The sequence below is a fragment of the Colletotrichum phormii genome (genome assembly GCF_030913505.1).
Source record: "Colletotrichum phormii strain CBS 102054 chromosome Unknown BDP81scaffold_7, whole genome shotgun sequence".
Classification (NCBI taxonomy): domain Eukaryota; kingdom Fungi; phylum Ascomycota; class Sordariomycetes; order Glomerellales; family Glomerellaceae; genus Colletotrichum; species Colletotrichum phormii.
The window spans coordinates 1,047,505-1,070,415 of NW_026851449.1; the positions used below are offsets into that span (position 1 = coordinate 1,047,505).

Below are 22,911 nucleotides of genomic sequence, written 5' to 3' on the forward strand. Positions count from 1 at the left end.
ATCATGCAGCCACCACCGACCAGGACTGCATGCCCAGCCGAGCTGGAGAACGTCGTTTCTCGAGATTTATGTGCTTCGACCACGGATTCACGAAACGGGTTGCACTTATTGTCCCGGGCCGAGAGAAATCACAGTTGTTTTGAGCACCTAGTCTTGTTGGACCTAGTCGCGCGGGCTTCCATTGCCATCTTTTCCATGAAATTGGCTCGTGTGGATCAGATGTTGAAGATGCCACAATCTAAAAATCTGTTCTCCGTTGTGAGGGTGGTCTGCAAACCGGAGCTGACAGCAATGGGTGTCATGGCAGGTTAAGAGTTTCAGCCTCAAACACTCTTCTCCTCGGCCGAGGATTCGGTCGTCGATTGCCGGTCAAACGCGGCGGATGGCAACTTATAGGTTGATTGCTTCGCTGATTTAGACTCAACGACTTGGCCTGGAGTCTTGGCAGATATCTGGTGGAACATCCGAGGTGCAATTTGAGCCCACTCCGGGCTCCCGCTTGGAGGCCCAGTGAGGCGGTGCTGCCCACATCAATTTTTGGTTGATGATTAAGGAAATGTGGTGCCTGCTGACCAGGATAGCGGTTTCTGGGATGTGTTCAGTGTACGAAGTACACTCCCGAAATAGCCGCGAACATGGGCGTGGCCGGGTGACATGTCTCCCTTTACGGATAGAGGCCAAGTGTTTATAGTGCGAGGTCAATCTTCCTACCCGTCGACCCGAAAAGGTAGGTTGCAGCGGACGTTATTGGCATCGCCGCGCTGATCATTGCCTTTGATGTCCGGACGGGAAAGTAAACTGGCGATCATCAACTAAGCAGCCCGCATCCTTCGCAACCCATCTGGAGTCTGGAGATCGTGACAACCCCTGCTGTCATCTTGGGTACTTGGAAGTTGAAGCACGCCTTTGACACATCGGGGGAAAAGATCGCGCTATCTAGTTTCCATTGCTCTTTATCCGTATTGGTGTTTCTCATGTCAATGAAGGTATCCGTAGAGACCGATTGTGAGGATGCGCTCGTCCTTGTATCATTTCTTGTAGTTCCGATTACTTTGTTTTCAATGCTTTGAAACAAAGACAGTCGTATAGACTAATAGCTGCGACCTGAAAATGCGTATATATGGGGGATGGTAGTCAACTCCGATTCATGTCGCGTGGTGTTCCGCCCGCAGACCATGGCATAGTTTGAGAAAGCCGAGTTGCTTTCGCTGTTGGAGACCAAAGGCAGAGCTTCCTCTAGATCTCAGAGGCCATGGTATCTCGGCTACCGAGATCTGGAAAGTTTGTGGGGAGAGCGATCGCGCCCCTGATCTCGAAGTTGAACGGACAAAGGCAAGATATTTTTCGAGGGCTTGATTCTCATTCGACACGCTTTGAACCGGGGTTCGACACATCAAGATGCGTGTCCCTGGCGCTAGTCCATTTTGGAGAAATATCGTTTTTGGAACGGCGGCCAATGGGGAGATTGCAGCTGTGATCGCTTCAGGGGAAAATTACAGAGTATTACTCTGTCGGCGCCAAAGCATATTACAGCGCCTCCACGGACCACAACCTTACGGGATCCCATCGTGTGATCTGGTACAGATCTTGGGGCACGATGTGGTGGCCCGGTGACCAATCGCCAGAGTGCATGGCGCCAAAGTTAGATGGGAATTGCTTATTTGCCATCGATGTTGAAGGGGAAGAGGCACTGGTGGTCGCTCAGCTGCACGATCTGCGAGACGATGCTAGCTCCATCACCCGTGGTAGGGCAACTATCGCACGAGCCAAGTTTGCAGGCGTCTCGCTCTCGTGTAAAATAGCACAAGCAGACTGTAGCATGTGTTCGAACGAATAGAGTGGGCATGTCTGTGCAGTAGAAGCCATAAGTTGCCATTCTAGGCTAGGTGCCAGGGACCCGAGCTGGCGACGTTGACTTTTGACGGGTATGCAGAGTTTGGAATCGGCGTCCAAACTGGTGGTATTAGAGCATGAAGTGGATGGCGGGGGCATGATCTTGTCTGTGTGTTTGCCCCCGGCTGGTGGTAGAATGGGTTGAACCTTCGAGGTAGGGTAACCCTGAGTGGGATCCGGAAAACCGGACGAGGCCGTTTGCAACTCTCTGATGGCGAAGAGAGTCAGTCGAGTCTGAGCGGCGAGGCGAAAATGAGGCTGGAGGTTTGACAAGACGAAGACGGGGAATGTCCTGGGCAGGAGCAAGCCTGACGGTTTCAATGTTTCGACGACACGCACGGAACATTGGCAGAAAAAAGAAGGAAAAGAGCCAAGACCAAGTAAGGTCGTCTTGGTTTATTCCCTCGCGTGTGCGGCACGCAGGCTGAGTTCTGACTTTGGTGTCTCTCTGGCTAGCGTTTTAGGCGGGAACCCTAACAGTTGGGTGGGAGTTCATCGGCATCGCTGTCGTTATTTGGCTTTCTTGTCGTTGTGTCGGGTAGCGGACCGAAACACAAGCCGAGTCGGCATTGTTGTCAAAGATGGCAATGGCAGTGACACGGGTCGAGCGTGATTTGGCAGTTTAGTGACTCGAGTCGACTTCAGGTGGCCGCCAAGTGGAGAGAATTGATCGATGATCGGGGAGTGCGAAAAATTGTTTGAATGGGGGCATGGACGGATATGCGCAGCTTGCATGATATTGGTAAGATGAGGTCAGCTTGGAGATATATTTGTGAGAATTGATCATCACAATGCATGCAGCATGGAAATATGGAAGTGTCAAAGGCACGAAGGGAGGCTCCCAGAGGGCAGAGGCTCTGCTCTTTGGGTATGCACAGTGGAAAATCGTCGTATGTATTCGCATGCTACAGGCAGGGACAGGTGCGTCCGGTGTGCGGATGTGAGAGGCCGGGTGCTATCCGCAAGGTACCGTCAGGTAGGGTAAACCGTGGATGTGCAGACGGAAGCAAGGAAGGAGGTTATCATGGGAAAGAAGCGATTAGCAGCCGTGCCATGGCTGAACCTTGAATGACAGTGAGTGACAAGTGACAAGTGACAAGGGACAAGGGAAGGACATGAGGTGGACAGAGCTTCAGACTCAGGTCCCGGACCAGAGTGAAGGAACTGGTGACTGTGCGCGCGTGCGTGTCGTGGGTGTCGTGGGCGTCGTGTGGGTGCAAGGCAAGAGCGAGGCGCTGACAGAGAAAGTGGAGAAAAGAGTGGAATACCTTCTGTGCAATGGAGGAGTGAAATGGAGGAGTGAAAAGATACGTACTGCTTCACCTGATTGGGCGGGGCTAGCGCAGCAGGCTAAAATTGCTCCTGTTCGAATTCGTCGAAAAACGGTTGTCTCACCCCTGCCGCCGGCCAGGGGCGCTAGAGCAAGGTACCAGCGCTGCTCCTTGCTGCTCCTGGATCCGCCCAGGATGTTTCCTCTGTGTGTCTGAATGTTGCGAACAAGGCCTCCCATTCCACCATTGGTCAATCCACCTTCCACGAGCCATAGTACGAAGTGATACATCTTATTCTTACCTGCCTTGGGGAAGGACAGATGGATACTCTTCTACAAGTCCACATGGGCGCTTGACCAAGTTCGATCTTCTCATCATTTGCTGATTGCTTGGATGCTTTGTTCTAGACCGCCATTGGGGAACCCTCGGAAACGACACGGGAGCACTCTCTCTACCTACCTTTCCTACCTTACCTTAGTGTAGGTAGCAAGATGAAGGCGTATCGAGAGTGCAATAGCCAGTCGCATTGCACAACGCCCACCTACCTTTTTGTGATCCTCACATCGTATCGGCACCTCCCGTAATGGAACATGAAAGTCCCAACCTTTCCTCGGCCCCCGTGTCCTCAGTCTACCACCTACCCATCTATCCACAAGATCACAGCACGATCCTCCTCCCGAGTCCCAGATCGATCCATTCTGTCCAGCAAACTTCAAAAAGAGAAAAATGTGCAAGTTTCGGCCCCAGCACCCATCGTATCATGGATGTCACGTACGGTTCCAATATCAGTGGCCCCGGGGTTGCTGGGGCGAACCATCTCCAAGCGCCCAAACGGGAAATGGCGCCAAAGCAGAAGCGCTACGCTGCAACTACTGCCCCACACCATCTCCAAGGGTTCCTGTGCGCGAGCATGGCCCCTTTTTGGCCAGTCGCCATCTGCGATCCCACCCTGCGGCCTCTTCCACCATTTGCCCTCCCGAAAATCCCCCAATACTGTTCCATTTCCTCTTTTTGCCCTTCCTTTTTCCCAATGGACAACGAGCCTGGCCTCGAACATCTCTTGCTGGCTCGCAACTTGGCTCCAGAGATAAGCCAGAGTAAGACACTTATGAACAGAGACAGCCACCGCCGCTCAGATCTCGACCCTAATCATAATCATGGCGGCCCGCGACCCTCGCCCACCTCATCTCAACCTTCACCTCGAACGCCCTCCGAGAGCCACGGGAGACCCTTCAAAACCTGAGACTCTCAACGCTTCATCTGATGACCTCCGTGGTCGCCCACCCTACCGCGACCCCAACCGCCCTGCAACCTCCCCTTCGCCCTCGCCTGGACGTACCAGATCGCAGACTTTGCCCGTCCAAGTCCTGACGCCTACCTTCGCCAAGGCAATCAAGCGGAAGCCTCTCTCCTCGACAGCTTCTCAACTGGCCGCCAGCTACGGCACCGGCTCTGGTTCCAGTACCCCGTCTATACTGTCACCTTCGGCCTTTGCCGCCCCCGAAACACGTTTCTCGAGATCCTACTCTGTCGACAGCCCTACCCTCTATGACTTTTCCGACAACAACGTTCGCCCTCTCTTCGCGCCACCAGCCGCTCACCAGAAGCTTGACATACAGTGAGTCCGAACGCCTTTGCTCTTCGTCCAACTTTTGCCGGGTCCTCTGCCAGGTCGTCCCTCGCCTGGCAAGAAACAACTCTGTCAGCACCTGCAGTAGCTAACCAGACTTTGACCTCTTGCAAGCAGACCCCCACCTACCAACGCGGCAGACGACGCGGCTTACTTTGCTTCACGAAACAACCCAAGCACCAACCTTGCATCCCCTCAAACAAAACCTTCAGACGGCCTGTCAGAACCTGCCTTTTTGACCTCCGACGTCACCCCAACCTTTTCTCTGAGGCTACCGAAAGCGACACCTCAGCCGATCATCGAGGAAGAGGAGGAGGAGGAGGACACGGACGAAGATTCCGAGTCAATTTACAGTCACAACACTCATGATAACTCTAACATGTCCATGCCCGCTACCAAACCTACTCCCCATCTGAATCTATCCACGGATCGAGACATTCCTTCGCAAACAGTCACCACAGTTCTAGAACTCAGACAGTCACTCACGCCTACTACATCAACTCCGACTCCCTCGATCAACAAGCCTCTTCCAAAATCACCAGGCTCTTCCAAGCTAGCCAACTTCTTCGGCTGGGGTTCTTCGCCGTCACCTTCGACGACAGAGTTCTCCTCTCTCTCATCGCCTCTTAATTCGCCTCGACGAGCTACCCTGACAGATGACACCCCTCTCACAACCGGAGTTCCGTCACTACTGCCAGAACCTCGAAAAGGGAATGCGACACCGACAAACGCGCTTGGATATTGCGAATCAAACCTATACACACCACCACCTTCCTCCTTAGCCCCATCACTACAAATCGAAGAGATGGAGGACGAACTGAAGGCCATCAGCGCCGAATTGGCATCGTCCATTCGGCGCGAAATGGATCTCGAAGACCTCGTCGATAGACTCCAGTCCGAGATCAACAACCCACAGGCCCCCGGCAGGAGGACCAGCGATTACTTTTCCGACTCTGGGTATAGCTCTGCCAAGTTTAGCGAATACGATCAGAGCAAGGAAGAGGTTGAGAAGATTCAACGTCGTGCAGAACAAGAAAAGGCTTCAATGCGACTGGAACTGACCAATAAGCTGCAAGATGAACGGTCACGAAGAAACGAGCTGGACCAGCAAATTAAAGAGCTGGCAGAGAAAGCCTCGCAGGTGGATGTTGCCCAGATCAACAATGTGGACACCAACAACCGCCTTCGAGACTTGGAGCACACATGTGAGGATCTGCGCCGCAGACTTGGAGAGGAAGTGCAGGTCAAGTCCAACTTTGAAGACCTTCTCTCCGTTCTCAAGGTTGAGCTCCAGAGCACTACGAATGAACGAGACAACCTCCGCGACGAGATCGTCCCCCAATTAAAGTCAAAGCTTGATGGCCTTGAAGCTGAGGCGTCCGAGTATGCCAACCTCACCTATGAATCATCCAAGATGCAGCAGGAGTTGGAAGTCCTGAGACAGGAGAACAAAGCACTCAAGTCTTCTGGACCACCGCCACAGCCGGAGACTCGCGCCCGCAGTGCGACCAGCAGCTCGACTCGCCTTGCCCGTTCTAGCTCGGTGACGGCTATGCCATTCATCCTTCAAAAGGCACCGTCAGGCCTGGGATTGACCAGGTCCAACACCGTTAAGTCTGGCGTGACCGAATCTCGAGAGCAGCTGTCAGAGCGCTTGAAAGACGTCGAGGCCCAGAGAGACGCTCTCCACAACGCCTTGAAGAGCCTCCTCGAGCGCCAAGAATTCCAAAACCGCGAGAATGAAAAGAAGATCCAGACCTTGGAGGTAGAGCGCGAGCGATTGATGGTGACGTCTCCACGACAAGCTGGCTTCGCCAAGGACATTTCCAACCTGAGAGTTGAGGTCAATGTACTGCGTCGCCGTGCTGACGAAGCGGCCGAACAGAAGTGGCAGGTGGAGAAGGGCCTCGCCGGCCTTAAGATGGACCTCGATCGTGCTGAGGGTGAAGTCGCTGCACTCCGTGAACTGTTGAAGGAGAAGGATATTCTCATTCCCCCGTCAATGGCTCGTGGCAGCACCTATGAGTCTGCGTCCGTTCCCGTAACTTCGGAATCCTTGGAGGCTGCCTTCCAAGACCTCCAACTTGCCTACAAAGACTCCCTTCTCAAGATCAAGGACCTTGAGAGCAGCGGTTCTATGGTCGTCGGAGACGAGGCTACGAGACTGGCTCTCGAGAGACTGGAGCAGTCCCTGACGTCTGCCGTCTTCGAGCGCGATGCAGCTAAGGAAGAGGCTTCGGCTTACAAGGACCAACTGGAAAGCTTGGCCGGCAGTGAGGTAGCACATCTCGAGAGCGAGCGCGCTCTTGCTGATGAGCTCCGCACGTCTGCCCAGCGCGTTGAGGAACTCGCCTCCCAAGTTCAGAACCAGCTGTTCGTGAACTCTGAGCTCCGCCAACGCCTCGCGGAAGCCGTTGCTCGTGGCGATGCCGACCGCAAAGCCAACGCCGACCGCATCACACGTCTGCAGAGTCGCCTCAAGAACCTGGAGGAGCAACTGCAAGCTGCTCAGATCTCATCCGAGGAGCGTGTGGCTCGTCACGAGGAGCAGCTGAAGGAGCTTAAGGACGCACAAAGCGTTCAGCTGCGCCGTATGAGCCCTTCCCCGGGGGCTGGCGGCATTCGTTCTCCCCGCAAGTCCAGTCTCAGCCCGATGCCGTCGCCAATGTTCCCTCGGTCGGCCCGTCTCATGCCGAAGCAGTCCGTCGAAGATGAGACGCAGATCGAGAGGCTACGGGTCAAGGTCGTTGAGCTGGAGACAGCGCTTACTGTTGCCGACTCTGAGATGCAAGATGTCATTGCCCGCATGAGTACTGCTCAAATCGAGGTTTTGACGCTGCAGGAGGAGCGCGAAGCCGCGAGACGTGAGACCAGACGTATCCAGCAAGAATTGGAAAAGGAGAGAATGAAGGCGTTCGAAGACCGATTCAAGACGCTCGGCAGCTCAGTTCAATGATATAATCGGGCGACTCGGCTCGGATAGGGGTTGGTGCCACGGCATAACATGGCCTCCTATACCCGTCATCAGTATGCGGCGCGCCTTGTTTCAGGATGAGCACCTGGGCCAGGACATTCCCTCGACAATTCTCCAGTCGTCGCACCGCACGCGCTCGAAATTTGATATTCAGGCCACCAACACGGTAGCCGCAATGGCTCTTGCGAAAAGGAGCAAACAATGCATTGGGAAAGCGAAGTGCGCATCGATCACTTGCATCGACGTTTTTTTGAATTTTTTGTTTTGGGCGGGTATCGGAGCACAACCATCTCTGGGATGAGGCAGTGTGCCACAATTCTCCACAGAATGGGCTTCCCTTTTGGTTTTTTTTTTTTGGTTTTTGTTTTTTGGTGCTACACCAAAGCACCGTTGACGGCCGAAAGCTACAGCACATGATATATGTCTCGCCAGTCTGCAGACATCTCTCTATACCTCTATTATATATACTTAGTGGGCGGTCAAGCACGGAAGTGTTTGTGTAATGTGTTTATCTAGTTTATGTTTTCTCCTTTCCCCCTGTTTGCTCTTGGATGTCCTTTTGCAAGGGTTCCTCTGGGGTTGACTTGGTATGAGGCTAGAATTGTACAAACAAGAAACGGAATAATTGAAGAGGAGGAATATCAGTGGCAGAAGAAAACAGAGGCGGCCTTGCCATGAGAGAATGGGAAAAGGTTCGATGCCGGCAAGCGTCAAGGGTTGCGAGGATGCCTGGTGTATGATAGAGAAGAATTGACGACTTGAATCGTACAAACCTGATCCGCTTCTACGTGACTTGTATAGAACGCATTCTTTAGATTCTATCGTGAGTAACATGACATGATCTTTTCATGGCTAGCCTTGTAAGGTAAGGTAGTTGGCGAGAGCGAAGCCGGTTCGATTGGTAGTGCATTGAGATAATCCCGACGCGCTGGAGAGGATTGCCACACCAAACAGGCGGGCCGCGAGAATCAACGTCAGATCGTCGAATCGGGCATTCCGGGACAGGGAGACCCCGGAGAGTTGCATGAGGCCAGCCAGCCATCCAAATTGTATTTACTATGCTTTTTCTCGTTGTTCTCGTTTACTTCTTCTTGCAGGTAATTGACAGCTAGGGAGTGACTTAGCTCACTTTCAGTCACATTTCTCAGTTCTAAAGGGGATGTGCTGCGCTTCTTTTTGAGTAGGGAAGGACTAGGGATATCAAATGTCTCGTTTTCTGTTCGTTTCATCTTTTTGGGCAGCTTCCACCTCGTAACCAGTCCGCTCTAGCTTTTACATATCCGCCGTAATTTTGGTCCAAGTAATGGGGGAAAGGTAATCCAATCATCAACTGTCCTCTACATGAACAGTGCATCGTAGCTCCTTTGACAGTTAGGCGGCCTTGCCTACAGTCCACCGTACTGCTTCACGATGCCTGCAACCTTGTTGGCGAGCTCATCAGCCTCGGACCGAGTGGCCGCCTCGGCATACACACGGCAGGCGTTTTCGGTGCCGCTGGCGCGAGCGAAGGAACGAGCGCTGGTGTACTTTCTAACACACTGATCAATCTCGTCCTGAGCTCCCGCAGGATGGCTGAGGCGACGCTCGGCATCCGTGGTCTGGAATGCATCTTTGTTGCCAACCTCGACACGGACCAGGCGGTTGGGAAGGTCCGAGTAGGTTGAAGCCCAGTCCTTAAGAGTCCAGCCCTTGTGAGCGAGAATCACCTCCACCATCAGCATATCCGAGAGCGCATCGCCAACTGTCTGGTTGATAAGGTTGCCAACGGCGGCGAGGGTCTCGAGGGCATCCTTCTGTGCGGGGGACTGGGGCTTTGTATCGCTGAAAGCACGCATGGCGTCTTGGCTGAAGATGACAGTGCCGTGGCCGTTGGCCTCGAAGTAGGGTCCGATGTCGAATTTGAGAGCAGCATGGTGCAAGTGCTTGACGCCGGTGGGCGTGCAAACGACGGGTAATCCGAGATGCTTCTCAATGTAGTTGGTGCTAGCACCGTTGGCATAAGCGGTCTGGACGACACCAGTGCGCAAGTCCTTCTCTAGGCCGGCAGATCGGACCAAATCGCCAATGAAGGAGGCAGCCAAGGTGGATATCCGGTCGCCGTCGAGCATGAAGAAGCCGGTGTCCGGATCGGTGTAGTAGTAGATCAGGCGATCGGCGTCACCGTCAAAGGAGCAGTAGCGAGCGCCGGGAACGGGCTTAGGGGAAGCAGGGGCACGCTGCTTGGTCTTGACGAAGTCTGCACCACACTGCACAAGTTAGTTAAGGCGCAGAGTGGTATGGGTGCGATGCGGCATACGTCGAGGTTGAGGACCTCAGGGCGGAGAACATCGTCGTTGACGACCTTGACGCCGAAGCCAGTGAGATCCTTGGGGACGTGCTTCAGGAACTCGGTCAACTTGGGGCCACCAACGCCGTTGGAGCAGTCGATGGTCAATTGCCCGTCGACCTTGCGGCCCTTGAGTGCCTTGACGAAAGCGTCGGCAAACTTCTCGTAGTAGCCAGTCTCGCTGACCTTACCATACGACTGCGGTGTGCCCTCGGTGTTGACGCATCGGGTGAGGTAGTGGAGCTGGGGAGTGGTGAGGATCTTGTAGTCGGTGTACTCGACGCCGGTGGCCTCGAAGGAATCGGCCAGGGCAGCGACAAGCTTGTGACCCGAAGGACGGGTGTCTCGACCGTAAACGACGCGAGCAGGGTCGGACAGGTTGATGCGGAGCTGGGAGGCCAAGGCCTTGTAGTTGTCGACAAGCTCTTGGTCCGTGGAGCTGTTGACGAGCTTAGTAGCATACGACTCCCACTCCTGCTCGAGCATGTCGCCCATGGGGTCAACAACCTTGACGCCATTATCGGCAGCGGGATTGTGGCTAGCCGTGATCATGACGCCAATGGCCTGGCCATTGAGCTTGCGACTGCGCAGGCCGGCGAGCAGACCGACACGGAAAGTGACACCGTCAAGGAGATCAGCCTTCATCCGGAACCCCGCAGTGCCATACTTGAAGGTGTGGTTCGGCACGATGGGGTGCTTCTGCGAAGCGGCGATGATCTTCTCGTCCGACATGGCGGGCGGTGGGCTCAAGCGAGTGGCTATGGTGAACAACGGAACGAGGCAATTTCAAAAGGGAGTTTGACGTGTTGGAAGAACGATGGCCGGGGGTGAAGAAGGAGGGAAAGAAAGAGGCAACGTAGTAGGTAATTAGAGCTGGGGATGTTTACGAGGAAACAGTGGAGAGAAATGGAGGGTGGCAGTTTGCCTACCTTACCGTACCTTACTTGCTGACCTGGAAACTGGATGCAGAGGCCGCCATTCCAGTGTGCTGTTTCCTCCCCTCAACTCTCAACTACTTACTGTACCTGGGTACTGCCAGGCTCACCTCAGCTCCCCGCCATTTACCTCATGCGAGGACAGCAGCGACCTCAACAGGCAGTCCCCGCCGTAGCCATTGCCCGTGATGCAATCATGCAAGTCAGACTGGGCGCTGGATGGATGCAGTACACCGCAACAGGAAGGAGTGGGGTTGCAGCCCGGATTGCCCCTCCTCAGCGTCCATGAGGGGCACAAGTGGGTGACACAGTACCTAAACTGCCGCTCAACACATCCCGACAACTGCTTTCCATCACCTTGGATACTGATGGGATTGTTCTTTTTTCGTATCTGTATTATCTCAGAAGATCCCCGATGAAATGCACATCAGTCTTGTATTTTCCAAGTATTGATCAGAACAACAGTAGTGGTATAGTAGTGATCAAGAAGAGTGACTAGGATAAATCAGCGGCGGATTATTTTGTCACTCCCTTGGGCACTCAGGAGGTGATCGGCGCATTCAGCGCTCAGAACACAGGATGGTCCTGGCACAAAGGTCGAATTCATTGTGCCTCGTGTCACGTGGATTCGTGATAACCACTCTAAGCCAAGTGCCAGTACTTGGCGTGTCTACGCGTCGCGACTCCAAGTTTCCTTCCTCCCCCACCCTCCGTCCTTCGCCTCTTTCTAGCTGGCGAGGCACGTTCGGCATCCAAGTTGACAACTACATTTTTTAGGGCATTTTCGGTGCACTTTTGGAAATCGCATTGCCCAGCCTGGCTGCATACTTGCCGGCAGAGATGCTCTCTTCTACGCTGAGCTCTTGGCAATGACCTTCGAAGTACGCCGAGGATCCTCCAACATCACGGCAGCACCATGGCTGGCGAACACGAGCAATACGCTAATCCCCTGCTCCTTGACTGGGTCAAGGAGTGGCTGGATACTGCGAGAGAACGAAACGTGAAGAGCACCTCCACCTATCGAAATGCCTACGAATCTCTCAAGGCATGCCCTATCACCTTCAACCATCCACGCCAGCTCACCCAGCTCAAGGGCTTCGGAGACAAGCTCTCTTCACGCCTGACCGATAAGCTAAAGGAGCACTGCGAGTCAAATGGACTGCCCATGCCTAAGAATCCACGGCTGTCCAAGGAAGACCGCACATCCCTCGGCGGCGCTGCTGAAGATGACGAGCCCCCTCCACCCAAGAAAGCACGCAAGGCAAAGCCTTACGTTCCAACATATCGCTCCGGAGCCTACGCTCTCTTACTATCACTCTCCACGTTGGATAAGGGTGTACAATTTGGAATAACAAAAGCCAATCTCATAGAGGTGGCTCAGGAACACTGCGACGCATCCTTCTCGGCGCCCAGTGACCCTGGCAAGTACTACACGGCGTGGAACTCGATGAAGACGCTCATCGAGAAAGATCTCGTGTGCGAGAAAGGCCGTCCACAGAGGCGGTACTCTCTTACTGATGAGGGATGGGAGGTTGCTGAACGCATCAAAAAGACCACAGAGGCAAGCGGTGCTGCCGACAATAATGTTGCAGGCCCCAGCACGCATGCCGGTCCCTCAACAGGGGTTGACCCGACCTCCCTACCGTTTAACAGAGAAGCTTCGCCATCTGTCGAGCCAGCGGAACGGCCAAGAACGACATCAGAATACGAAGGCGTCGTCGCAAACGGACCAGCGGTCTCGGATGAGGCATCATTACCAAACTTCGTCCCGATTCGGCTTGCGCCCGGCTCTTTCACTGTTCATCTCGCCCTTGACATCCGCGAAGTCAGAGCAGTCAAGGATCGCGACTACATGCAAGACGAGCTCACCAAAAAGGGCGTGAAACCCATCATGCGAGCTCTGGACGTCGGCGACGCGCAGTGGATTGCCAAGTGCCACGATCCCACCGCCCTATCCCGCCAAGGCGCAGAGGGAGACGAGGTTGTTCTAGATTGGATTGTCGAGCGCAAGCGACTAGATGATCTTGTTAGCAGTATCAAGGACGGCCGTTTTCACGAGCAGAAATTTCGACTTCGGAAATCTGGGGTCAAGCACGTCGTCTACATCGTCGAGGAAATCGCCTTGGACTCGGCGTACTTCTCCAAGATTGAGGAAATGGTCCAATCCGCCACCGCATCTACACAAGTAGTTAATGGCTACTTTCTGAAGAAGACCCAGAAGATGGACGATACGATCCGGTACCTTGCGCGGATGACATTTATGCTCAAGAAGATGTACGAATGTAAGCCTCTTTTGGTCATACCGACCCCGGTCTTGACAGCGCAGAACTACTTGCCGTTGCTGGAACACCTCCGGGAGAAGGAGCCTACGACAAATTACTACATCACCTACGCGGCCTTTGCGTCGTTGGCGTCCAAGTCGGACATGATGACCTTGCGAGATGTTTACCTGAAAATGCTCATGACGACTAGGGGCATTACGGGAGAGAAGGCTTTGGAGATTCAGAAGCGGTGGAAGACACCGCATGATTTCATCAAGGCGTTCCAGGAGTGCGGTTCAGGGGAGCAAGGGCTCGAGAGGAAACGGGAGATGGTTATTAGCGGTTTACCCAATCTTGTAGGGCGCAAGAAGATTGCCAAGGCCGTCAGTCAACGGCTAGCCGAGGTCTGGGGCGATGCCTAATTATGAACGAATACCCCTATTGCGAATATACAGCAAGCAGTCCATAGACTCATCACATATCCGGGTCACGCATACCACCCAACCCCTATATAAGAAAAAGGAGGTTATCCTTTCACCAAGGCCTATGGCGTCGCGGGGAACGTCCTCGTTTGAATTACCCTGCACTCATAGGCCGCCAGTTCGAGTCTCGTGAAAATCCTAGCATCGTTACACCTGAGGAATAATAAGTAAGAGCCACCTGGGATTTCGTAGGCCCCCCGTGAGAGGGGCTGAGCTTTTTCACTTTGATACTCGTCGATTGATGTCTTTTGTGTCGTCAGTGGTAGTAGTAGTAGTAGTATATCGCTCTTGTTGGACGAGCTCGCGGAGATTTCAATCACCTCGAGGTGACACACTGGATGCCCATTTACATCCGTCGAATGGCATAAGACAGACAGCTTGTACAAATGAAGAGCTTTTTGGGATAACGTATGATAGCTGTATAAAGAAGCTCATATAAAAACCTAGGAATGACGTTTTCTTTTTACCACATACATACACTCTCTCTTCAAGACCTGCCACCAAGTCCCTGAGCCACGATCCGCTCAACCATTCTCTCCAACGGAGCGCTGCCAGCACCGCCAAGGTACCCCGCGAGGCTCTTCTCAGCATACTTTGCCATCATGTCGACCTCAATGTTGACGGTGTCACCGGGCTTCTTGCTCGCGACGACGACCTTTTCCTGCGTGTAGCTAATCAACATGACCTCCCACCAGCCTTCCTCATCATTGACCTGCGTCACGGTCAAGCTCGTGCCGTCGAGCGCGACGTAGCCCTTGTAGATGATGTAGCGCAGCACAGCCTTGTCCCGCGGCGCGAAGCGGAACGTGAGGGCGTTGCCGTCGGGCGTGACGGCCAGGATGGTGGCCGTGGTGTCGACGTGGCCCTGTACGAAATGGCCGCCCATGCGGGTGTCGGCGCGGACAGCGCGCTCGAGGTTGACGCGGGAGTCCTTGACCAGGGAGCCGAGGTTAGTGATGCGCAGGGTCTCGGGGGCGACGCCGACCTTGAAGGAGGGCGGGCCGGCGGGCTCGAAGGATGTGACGGTGAGGCAGACGCCGTTGATGGCGATTGAGTCGCCGAGGTGGCAGTCTGAGAGGAGGGTGGAGGACTCGGGGAGGGTGATTGTGAGAGAGGTGCCTCCTGTCTCGTCGTTGGGGTTGAGTTCGGAGACGACTGAATGGATGTTAGTTGAGGGTATTCACGGGTGTGGTGAGGGGTGAGTCAAGGGTGAGAGATGAGGGGTCCGGACCTCCGATTTCTTCGACGATGCCGGTGAACATGATTGCGGTTCTTAGATTGCTGAGTACAACTGTGAGAATACGACACTCGATGAGTATAAAGGCTATGAAGCTACGTCAATTAGAAGGATTGGTGTTGAATTGAGTGAGTGAGTTGAGCTGAGATGAGAAGTCATTGAAAGCTGTCGGAAGCTATGGACGTCTAATCAGAGTGACCCCTCCAAGCACAATCCCCTCCCCCACTTTCTATAACGGGCGATGGCGCTATCCACTCAGAGACACTGGCCTGATTACATATGCCAGCGCCCAATGCATTCCTCGCGATTCCGATGTTCCAATTCATTGCCTACGCGTTCCTTCATCCGACCAGCGGAACATCTAAATTTATCAGTATCGGGCCATTCCGTTAGCTCATATCAGTAAAGTTCTTCCATGGCGCTTAACGCTAGATGTGCGATTAGGAGGCACGTCGTGTGTATTACTAAGCATGGCGACCGCTTTGTTGTCCTTGGAGAAAACCAGCCAAGTGGGACTCTTTACATTTCAATCCGACCCACGCAGTTCTTTCGGTGTGGGGACGAGGTAGAGATATAAGCATCATCACATCAATGGGGACATGAAACTTTGCGGGCGTTTCTTGTTGGTTCTTGCGGCTAATGTCGGAGGTCGGAAGTTCCGAGGGGGATCCTAGTCCATCATCTTTCGGGACGCGTGAGTTCATCGCTGGTTCAGTCGATGTGTTCGCCCGTTGTTCACCTTGGCAAGAACTTAGGAGCTGGCATTTGAAAGAACTCAATGTGGTCGTATAACTTCTACCGCCGATCCCAAAAAGGTTCACTATTGGACTACTCACTTTCTCTGTGGTAGGAAACAGACGTTAACTCGGCACGTTCCTTCACATGGGACATATTACTACACCAATGGCTTCATTCACTTAGAGACCCCAGCCACATCGGTTCACATACTTACCGCCACCTTAAGAGCAATGGGGGATTCATGAGACCTTTGATCAGCTTTTCCAAGACTGGAATTCATACGCACTACACAGCCATCTTCACTCACCTCCTCGAATATGTATGGGAAACCAGGCAAGTCGGACTGGATTACTTCTTCGCCCGTCTTCAATCGTCAGCCACCAATAACTTGAGACGACCAGCACCTTCAAATAGCCTAGGGTCTGGCTCTCTCAGCCGAATCAACCGACTTGGAGATGGGTGAGCCTTGTCTGAACTTGGACCCTGAGTGGTACGGACAACAATCCCGCGGTCTCCACGGCGTTTTACTCGACAGTCCGTGTCCTAGGTGACAAATAAGCTTTCCTACCTAGCATGTTTGGGGGACGACCCAGCATTGCCCATGCTTATGCGCCCTGAGAAGATGCCATTTCGTGATCAGTGAGGCTGGTTTTGTGAGAAACTAGCCACTCCTTCAAACTTCTGGATGGAACGTTAAAGACACCTAGGTATGGATCTTTCCCGATAGCGAGGGTGCAGCTCGTATGTAATACGCAAGTTTCGTTCGTTTGGTCGATCTGGATCGACATTATCCGCTCGTTCACACTTTTTCCACGGTAGCCATCACGTCGATCCGTCCGCTAGATGCGGCAGCGAAACAATATGATGATGCGGGCCACTCTCGGTTACGCTGTTGCCTTCTTTTCATCTCTAATTTCTGCACAGTTTGTTGCTCAGCCTACGGATCTCAAGACGGTCAAGGGAGCCGGCGGCGTCAATGTCCGCTTCAAGGAGGTGCCGAACGGCATCTGCGAGACCAACCCCAACGTGAAGAGCTTCGCCGGCTACGTGGACGTCAGCCCGACCCAGCACATGTACTTTTACATGTTCGAGGCACGACAGAACGCCGCTGCGGCTCCCTTGACCGTCAGACTGGACGGCGGGCCGGGAGCGTCCTCCATGAACGGTCTCTTCACCGAGATCGGTCCTTGCTCCATCGACGCCAAGGGCAAAGTGGTGGACAACCCAAACTCGTGGTCGACGGTGAGCAACCTCCTCTTCGTCGACCAGCCCGCCACCGTCGGCTTCTCCTTCACCAACCTGGTCAACGGCACCGTCAACCCCAAGACGGCCGAGATCGTGCCCCAGCAGTGCACGTCCGCGGATCCCATGTGCGGGACCTACTCCTCCATGGACGTCTCCCTCACGCCCAACTCGACAGCCGACGCCGCGAAAGTCTTCTACCAGGTGATGCAGGGGATCATGGGCGCCTTCCCACAGTACGCGGCCAACGGGGTCCACATCAACGGCCAGTCGTACGGCGGCCACTACGTCCCCGTCTTCGCCGACTTCATCACCCAGCAGAACAAGGCCAACGCCCCGGGCACCGTCCCGGTGCCCCTAAAGTCCATCTCCATCGAGGACGGCTTCATGGACACCCGCGTGCAGTTCGGCGCCTACTTCAACTACTCCGTCTCCCCCGGGAACCCCTACGACATCAAGCCCTTCAACGACACCCTCCAGAAGCAGCTCTTCAACAACATGTTTGGCACGGGCGGCTGCCAGGACCGCCAGAACGCCTGCAACGCCCAGCCGGCCGACAGGCTCTGCGCCGAGGCTGACGCCTTTTGCGTGAAGAATGTAGAGGACTTTTGGGACGTCAACGCCGGCCGCGCAGAGAACGATATCCGCCTCCTGCTGCCCGAGCCGTACCCCTCGGCGACGTTCGTGAGCTACCTCAACAGGGCCGACGTGCAAGCCGCCATCGGGGCGTCCAATAACTTCAGCCAGGCGTCGGTGCAGACCGCCATCGCCTTCGGGTCTACGGGCGACGATAGCCGGACGGGGGCGCTGGTCACGCAGTCGCTCAAGAACCTTGTCCAGCAAGGAGTCACCGTCTCCCTCTTTACCGGTGACGCCGATTATGACAGCAACATGATTGGCGCGCAAATCGTTGCTGCGCAGTTGGGCGCCGCCAACTGGGCGAGCGCCGGGTTCGTCAACATGTCTGCCAACACGGACGGGCAGGTGCCGGGGGAGGTAAAGCAGGCCGACAACTTCTCCTTCACGCGGCTATTCTTCGCGGGTCACCTATCTGCTTTCAACCAGCCCGAGGCGGCGCTGAGGATCCAGGAGCGGACGATTAAAGGGGTAGATATCGCGTCTGGGACGACGCCCATGGTGTTTGGGAAGAATCTGATCACGCAGGGGCCCCCGGAGAGTACCTTTAGAGAAGGGTCCGCGACGGTGCAGACACAGGTTGTGCCCAAGGGCGCCATGTATGATCCGCATACGCATCTGCCCGTGTTGCCGGGACGGGTGGCGGCGGTGGGTGGTGGTGAGGTTAGTATCAAGGCTGACGAAGATCCGGATATGGAGCCTCATCCGCTGGCTGGTATGACGGCGAAGAATATTAGGAAGATGTTGAGAGAGAACGGGCCGTCACAGTTAAGGATTTAGTTAGCTCATATATAGCGGGCTGAAGAATGTTTAGATATCATGACCATCTCACTTGCCAAGACATTTGAACTACTTGTGCGTGTGTAGTTCAATAAGTGAGCCTGTATGTTTTGTTTGTTTACCTGTCCTTTGGCCCTCTATTAACCTCTGGTGGAATGGGAAGCTTCTCTCGGGACCATTATATTGCCTCCAAAGCTCGGTAGCAGGAGTCTTAATCCAAACGTCGAAGCAGGTAACCCAACGAACCGTACATAAAAGAGTTATGTCGCAGTCTAACGAGGCAACTCTAAGGTATAAGTATGAGAGTTGACAAGACAATGTCAGCAAGGGTAGAAAGCTCCTAGTTACCAAGGTCATTGCATCTAGGTACTTGTATTCTTGGACCACCCTGCCGATTCTAGTACGACGTTCGCAGCCATCTTACTCGTCTTGTGTCGCGTGTAAGAAAGACAACCAGTCTATGTACTGACTTTTCTCCTTTCCACTAGAGACTTCACAAAGAACTAAGCGGACCTTGGTCCCCTTATTCTGTAATTTCTTATACCATGACGGCCCCTGTTCATTCAGAAAGAACCTTTCGTAGAGGATCAAAACTTTGCTGGATCCATATCAGAGCTTAGGTATCAAAATGGGTCAAACTTTAGAATGGATTTTAAGCTAGAGTGAGTATGATGTTGGTATGAGCATCTGGCTAGGGTCTTCAATAGCTAGGATGAGATGGACATAGGATGAATATCTTATCATTGACTTCGCGGTCCACTCCGAATACGTTATAAGTAGTGGTGAAGAGGTGTTGATGACGACGAGGTGGTTCTAGTTTATATATCTCCGTGTCGGCTTCTTCTAAAATAACTGCCTGCTATCTGAGCCTCTCTCAGGTTTCCTGCTCCTTCAACCCTCAACGACGTTAATGATGGAGGCATGCTCACAAGGAAGGTAGAGAAGCACTCACACCAACTACTCACTTGCCCACTCCACTGGGATACTCATCCAACACCACATCACCGCTACTTGTGACGTATTCCGAAAGGGTTACGATGTCGAGAAGGCGGGATAGATATCCAAAGTCCTCATCATACTAGGTCCCACCCCAAAGGTTCAACTCACCACAAGACGCTATCCCTCGTATAATACAAAAGCCCAAGCATCTAGCCGCCCTTACCTCTATGTATCCCAACACCTGTATAAGAAGGCTCAGCAAGCTTTCTTCCCTTTCTCTCAAACCACCTTCTCCGTCTGCCTGGACCATTGCTAGAGTAAGAGGTCGTCAGGCCTTGAAGAACAAAACACCCGCCGAAATGCGCACGTGAGCAACCGGCAGGCGAACTTCCAAACCAAATACTCTGATTATCCAGGTATCGTCGTCAATTACCTCAGATACCCAGAGCGCCGCCAGCCCTTCACGTGGTCCATGTATCGAAGGTCATACGCCGGCACCCATATGCCGTCTGCCGGGATCGCCGAGGCCGTGTAACCTTTGTAACTGACATGGTGTTATACAGGTACCCGCATGGCAGGTAATCAAGCTTTTGGCGCAATTTGCTGAAATTATGAGCCTCAGCTTCCATCCCCCTGCTTGTCATGGGAATGTGACTTCCATATATCCGGGTAATGGGTGCTCCTGGTTCCATATAGGCATGGCCCGTAAGACTGTGTAGGCAGAGATTAATGGTAGGCACCAAATACGTAGAGTCACCGAGAGCAAGGACAACAGAGCATGGTAGTCATAATACGTTAAGAATATTCGGGCGTCTTATACGCCATGCTGAGTATGCTTCTACCCAAAGCCCCAGCCCAATGCAAGTAATCCCGCCCATGTTGTAAAACTCCAAAGCCCATTGTTAATACTCCTCATTACGTGTATAATGCAAAAAAAAAAACCACTTTATGCACAATTAACCTCTCTTCTCGTCGAGATCAGTGCGATCTTGCCTCGCTCCCAGCATCGGGCTGGGCTGGATCTCGTCACCCGTCTCCTTCTCCCGCGCCGACGAGGACTCGGACACGTCGGCGTCGTGCATCACACCGCTCTGAGACTTGCCCTTGTGCTGCTCCTTGAAGTAGCCGTGCATAGCCTCGGAGAAGAGCTCGGGGTCCTCCCAGACCTCGGGCTCCTTCTCGCCCTGCATCGCCTGTCTCTCCTCCCACTCCTTGCGCATGTCCTCGATCTGAGCCTTGTGGTCCTTCTCGGCGTCGTAGTACTTGCCGACGCCACGGAGGCGCTCCCAGACGCTGAGATGGGTGGGGTGGACGGCGACACCGTGGTACTCGGCCTCCTTGCCGCTACGGATGTAGGTCCAGCGACGCTCCTGCTCCTTGAGATCGAGACCGGTGGTGTCGGGCAGGAAGAAGTAGGTGAGGACCATGCCGGCGAGACCAAACCAAGGAACAACGTGAAACTTGGTCTGGGTGTCGATGTAGTTGTAGAGGACGGAGGCGAGAAGGGCTCCGGCCTTGCCAATGCAGGCGGAGAAGCCGTGGGCCGTGGCGCGGACGGGGGTAGGGAAAACCTCACCGGCGACGAGGAAGGTAACCGAGTTGGGTCCGAATTGGTTGAAGAAGGAGCTGAGGAAGTACATGGCCTGGAATGCGTGAACGCCAGCTGGGCTGGTGTAGTATTCGAAGTTGAAGGCGGGGATGACGAACATGACGAAGCACATGAAGAAGCCAACCTGCTGCATCATCTTGCGGCCGTAAAGCTTGTTGTCGATGAACAGGGAGGCGAGGTAGTAACCGGCAAGGGAGACGACGACGTTGATCAAACTCCACGTCCACTTGGTCAAGAGGGAATCGGGGTTGCTGGAGATGACCGAGATGAATTGACCCTGGAAAAGCTTGTTGCCGTAGAAGAAAACGTCGTTGCAGAACCAAGTACCAGCGGTAGCCAGAATACGGCCACCAAACTGCTGGAAGCAGTACTTCAAAGCGTTCACGTCGTAACCGGTGACACCCTGCTTCTTCTTAGCCAGCGCAAGCTGTTGGTTTGCGCGCGGCATCTTCCAGGTACGGTAGTAGACGAGCCACAGAGTACCAATGGCGGGAAGGGCGAAAGAGAGACGGAAGGTGTACTGAGCGGCGGACTGGGTGTACGGGCCGTTGCCATATCCGCGGTTGAAGATGACGAGAAGGACGATGAGAACGACCTGGTTGATGAGCTGGCCCCAACCCTGCATCAGGAAAGCCATGGTGACCTTGCGGCCGCGGTGAAGGCGATCCTCGCGGGTAGACAGACGACCGGCGGTGACGGAGTTTTCCATGGAGGACGTCGCAGTGATGGGGTATTCACCACCAACACCAAATCCGTAAAAGAAGAGGGACCAGGCGTAGAAAATGACCCAGCCCTGGAGGGAGCTGGCCCAGCAGCCGGTCAAGAGCAGCAGACCGACAAACATGATGGCGGCATCCTGAATGAGACCCCAACGACGGCCAATCCAATCACCAATGACCTGTATTCATGTCAGAAATGACATCTCTCTCTCTCAAAAAAAAAAAAAAAAAAACCCCGAGGCTTTCAAACTTACACCAACAGCGGCTTGACCAATCATGATACCGACAATCTCGAGATATGTGACAGAGGCGACCCAGTTCTGTGTGCAAACGGCGTGTCCCTTGCCCCAGCACTCGGGCCAGACGGCAGCGAAAAGGGGCTCCAAGTTACCAATGGAGAACAGAACGTAACCCTCGAGACCGAGGCCGGCACCGGGAAGAACAGCGTTGCGAAAGTACCAGGTGAGAGGAGAAAGGGGGTCCTTCTTCATCATCTCGCCGGTGGCCCTGAGCTCCTTGGCGGCCTCATCGCGATCGACCTTGTTGACGAAGCTGACGCGCTTCCACAAAGGCAAATCGGCCCAGTAGACACCGTCGGGGGTATATGAGTCGTCGGGACGCGTGACGTGACCAAAGATCTCGCGCTCATGCGCGGTGGTGTGCTCCCGGGGGTAGTCCTCATGCTCCTGGCCCGTCTCCGGACCGTGAGGCACGGGAATCACGCCAATGGGGGCGGAATGGCGCTGGTGATGAGTCGCCATTGTGAATAAAGACTGTGAGGCGTCCGAGACACTTCCTAGGGGTGGTGAGAAGGAAGTGTTTAGTGACGAGCTGGACTAGCTCACGCGCCGATGTGAAGAGGGCGGGTGGCTGTGGTATTTAGATGTGTCTCGTAGGGGGGTTGCGGGGAGACCAAAGCAAAACCTCGAGAGGATGGGACGGTAACCCACGGACAAGGTTCACTGGTACAAGTGGTTCCTTGCTGTACCTAAGGAAAGCAGGCAAAGGATGAAGGGGGAGAGGAGGGTTGATGACGGCCACGGCGGGAAGAGAGAGAGGGAGGGCAATGGTGATGGGCCAAAGAGGGACGGGAGCAGATATAAGCAAAGTTGATCCCGGGATGGTGGAGGACCTGGTCGGGGCAGATGTCTTGCCTCAGTGACAAGATGTCCTGGATGTGGAATCGGCCGAACCCCGAGGAGCCGCTCAAGTCTTGGGACTCTGGACCAGTCTCCGTCG

At 54.1% G+C, this 22,911-nt stretch overlaps 6 protein-coding genes across 6 annotated transcripts; 3 read left to right on the forward strand and 3 right to left on the reverse strand.

The window, feature by feature from the left end:
* Window positions 1-4,321: 4,321 nt before the first annotated feature.
* BDP81DRAFT_316532 (uncharacterized protein) lies at window positions 4,322-7,750 on the forward strand (the record flags this gene model as incomplete). The annotated part of the gene is made up of 2 exons (XM_060584182.1): window positions 4,322-4,782; window positions 4,912-7,750. 2 exons carry the CDS (start codon window positions 4,322-4,324, stop codon window positions 7,748-7,750), a joined length of 3,300 nt encoding a protein of 1,099 aa, XP_060446871.1.
* Window positions 7,751-9,153: 1,403 nt separating this feature from the next.
* Window positions 9,154-10,826, reverse strand: BDP81DRAFT_459967 (phosphoglucomutase/phosphomannomutase domain-containing protein; the record flags this gene model as incomplete). The annotated part of the gene is made up of 2 exons (XM_060593602.1): window positions 9,154-10,014; window positions 10,065-10,826. The coding sequence occupies 2 exons, from the start codon at window positions 10,824-10,826 to the stop codon at window positions 9,154-9,156; spliced, it is 1,623 nt and encodes a 540-aa protein (XP_060446872.1).
* Window positions 10,827-11,945: 1,119 nt separating this feature from the next.
* BDP81DRAFT_316033 (crossover junction endonuclease MUS81) lies at window positions 11,946-13,712 on the forward strand (the record flags this gene model as incomplete). The annotated part of the gene is made up of 1 exon (XM_060584133.1): window positions 11,946-13,712. The coding sequence occupies one exon, from the start codon at window positions 11,946-11,948 to the stop codon at window positions 13,710-13,712; it is 1,767 nt and encodes a 588-aa protein (XP_060446873.1).
* A 547-nt stretch (window positions 13,713-14,259) lies between these two features.
* On the reverse strand, window positions 14,260-15,034 carry BDP81DRAFT_315663 (riboflavin synthase; the record flags this gene model as incomplete). Its single annotated transcript, XM_060584100.1, has 2 exons — window positions 14,260-14,927; window positions 15,004-15,034. The coding sequence occupies 2 exons, from the start codon at window positions 15,032-15,034 to the stop codon at window positions 14,260-14,262; spliced, it is 699 nt and encodes a 232-aa protein (XP_060446874.1).
* A 1,366-nt stretch (window positions 15,035-16,400) lies between these two features.
* BDP81DRAFT_516119 (Alpha/Beta hydrolase protein) lies at window positions 16,401-18,660 on the forward strand (the record flags this gene model as incomplete). The annotated part of the gene is made up of 2 exons (XM_060595866.1): window positions 16,401-18,224; window positions 18,609-18,660. The coding sequence occupies exons 1-2, from the start codon at window positions 16,591-16,593 to the stop codon at window positions 18,658-18,660; spliced, it is 1,686 nt and encodes a 561-aa protein (XP_060446875.1). The 5' UTR covers window positions 16,401-16,590.
* Window positions 18,661-20,264: 1,604 nt separating this feature from the next.
* BDP81DRAFT_204924 (major facilitator superfamily domain-containing protein) lies at window positions 20,265-22,911 on the reverse strand. Its single transcript, XM_060582591.1, has 2 exons — window positions 21,927-22,911; window positions 20,265-21,851 (listed from the first exon to the last, which is right to left on the reverse strand). The coding sequence occupies exons 1-2, from the start codon at window positions 22,431-22,433 to the stop codon at window positions 20,301-20,303; spliced, it is 2,058 nt and encodes a 685-aa protein (XP_060446876.1). The 5' UTR covers window positions 22,434-22,911; the 3' UTR covers window positions 20,265-20,300.

Bases quoted from the DNA above. Each gene is read 5' to 3' on its own strand.
- BDP81DRAFT_204924 (XM_060582591.1), bottom strand. From the start codon at position 22,433: ATGGCGACTCATCACCAGCGCCATTCCGCCCCCATTGGCGTGATTCCC. The intron at 21,852-21,926 runs GTAAGTTTGAAA...ACATGAATACAG, and splicing joins TTGGTCAAGCCGCTGTTGGT to GTCATTGGTGATTGGATTGG.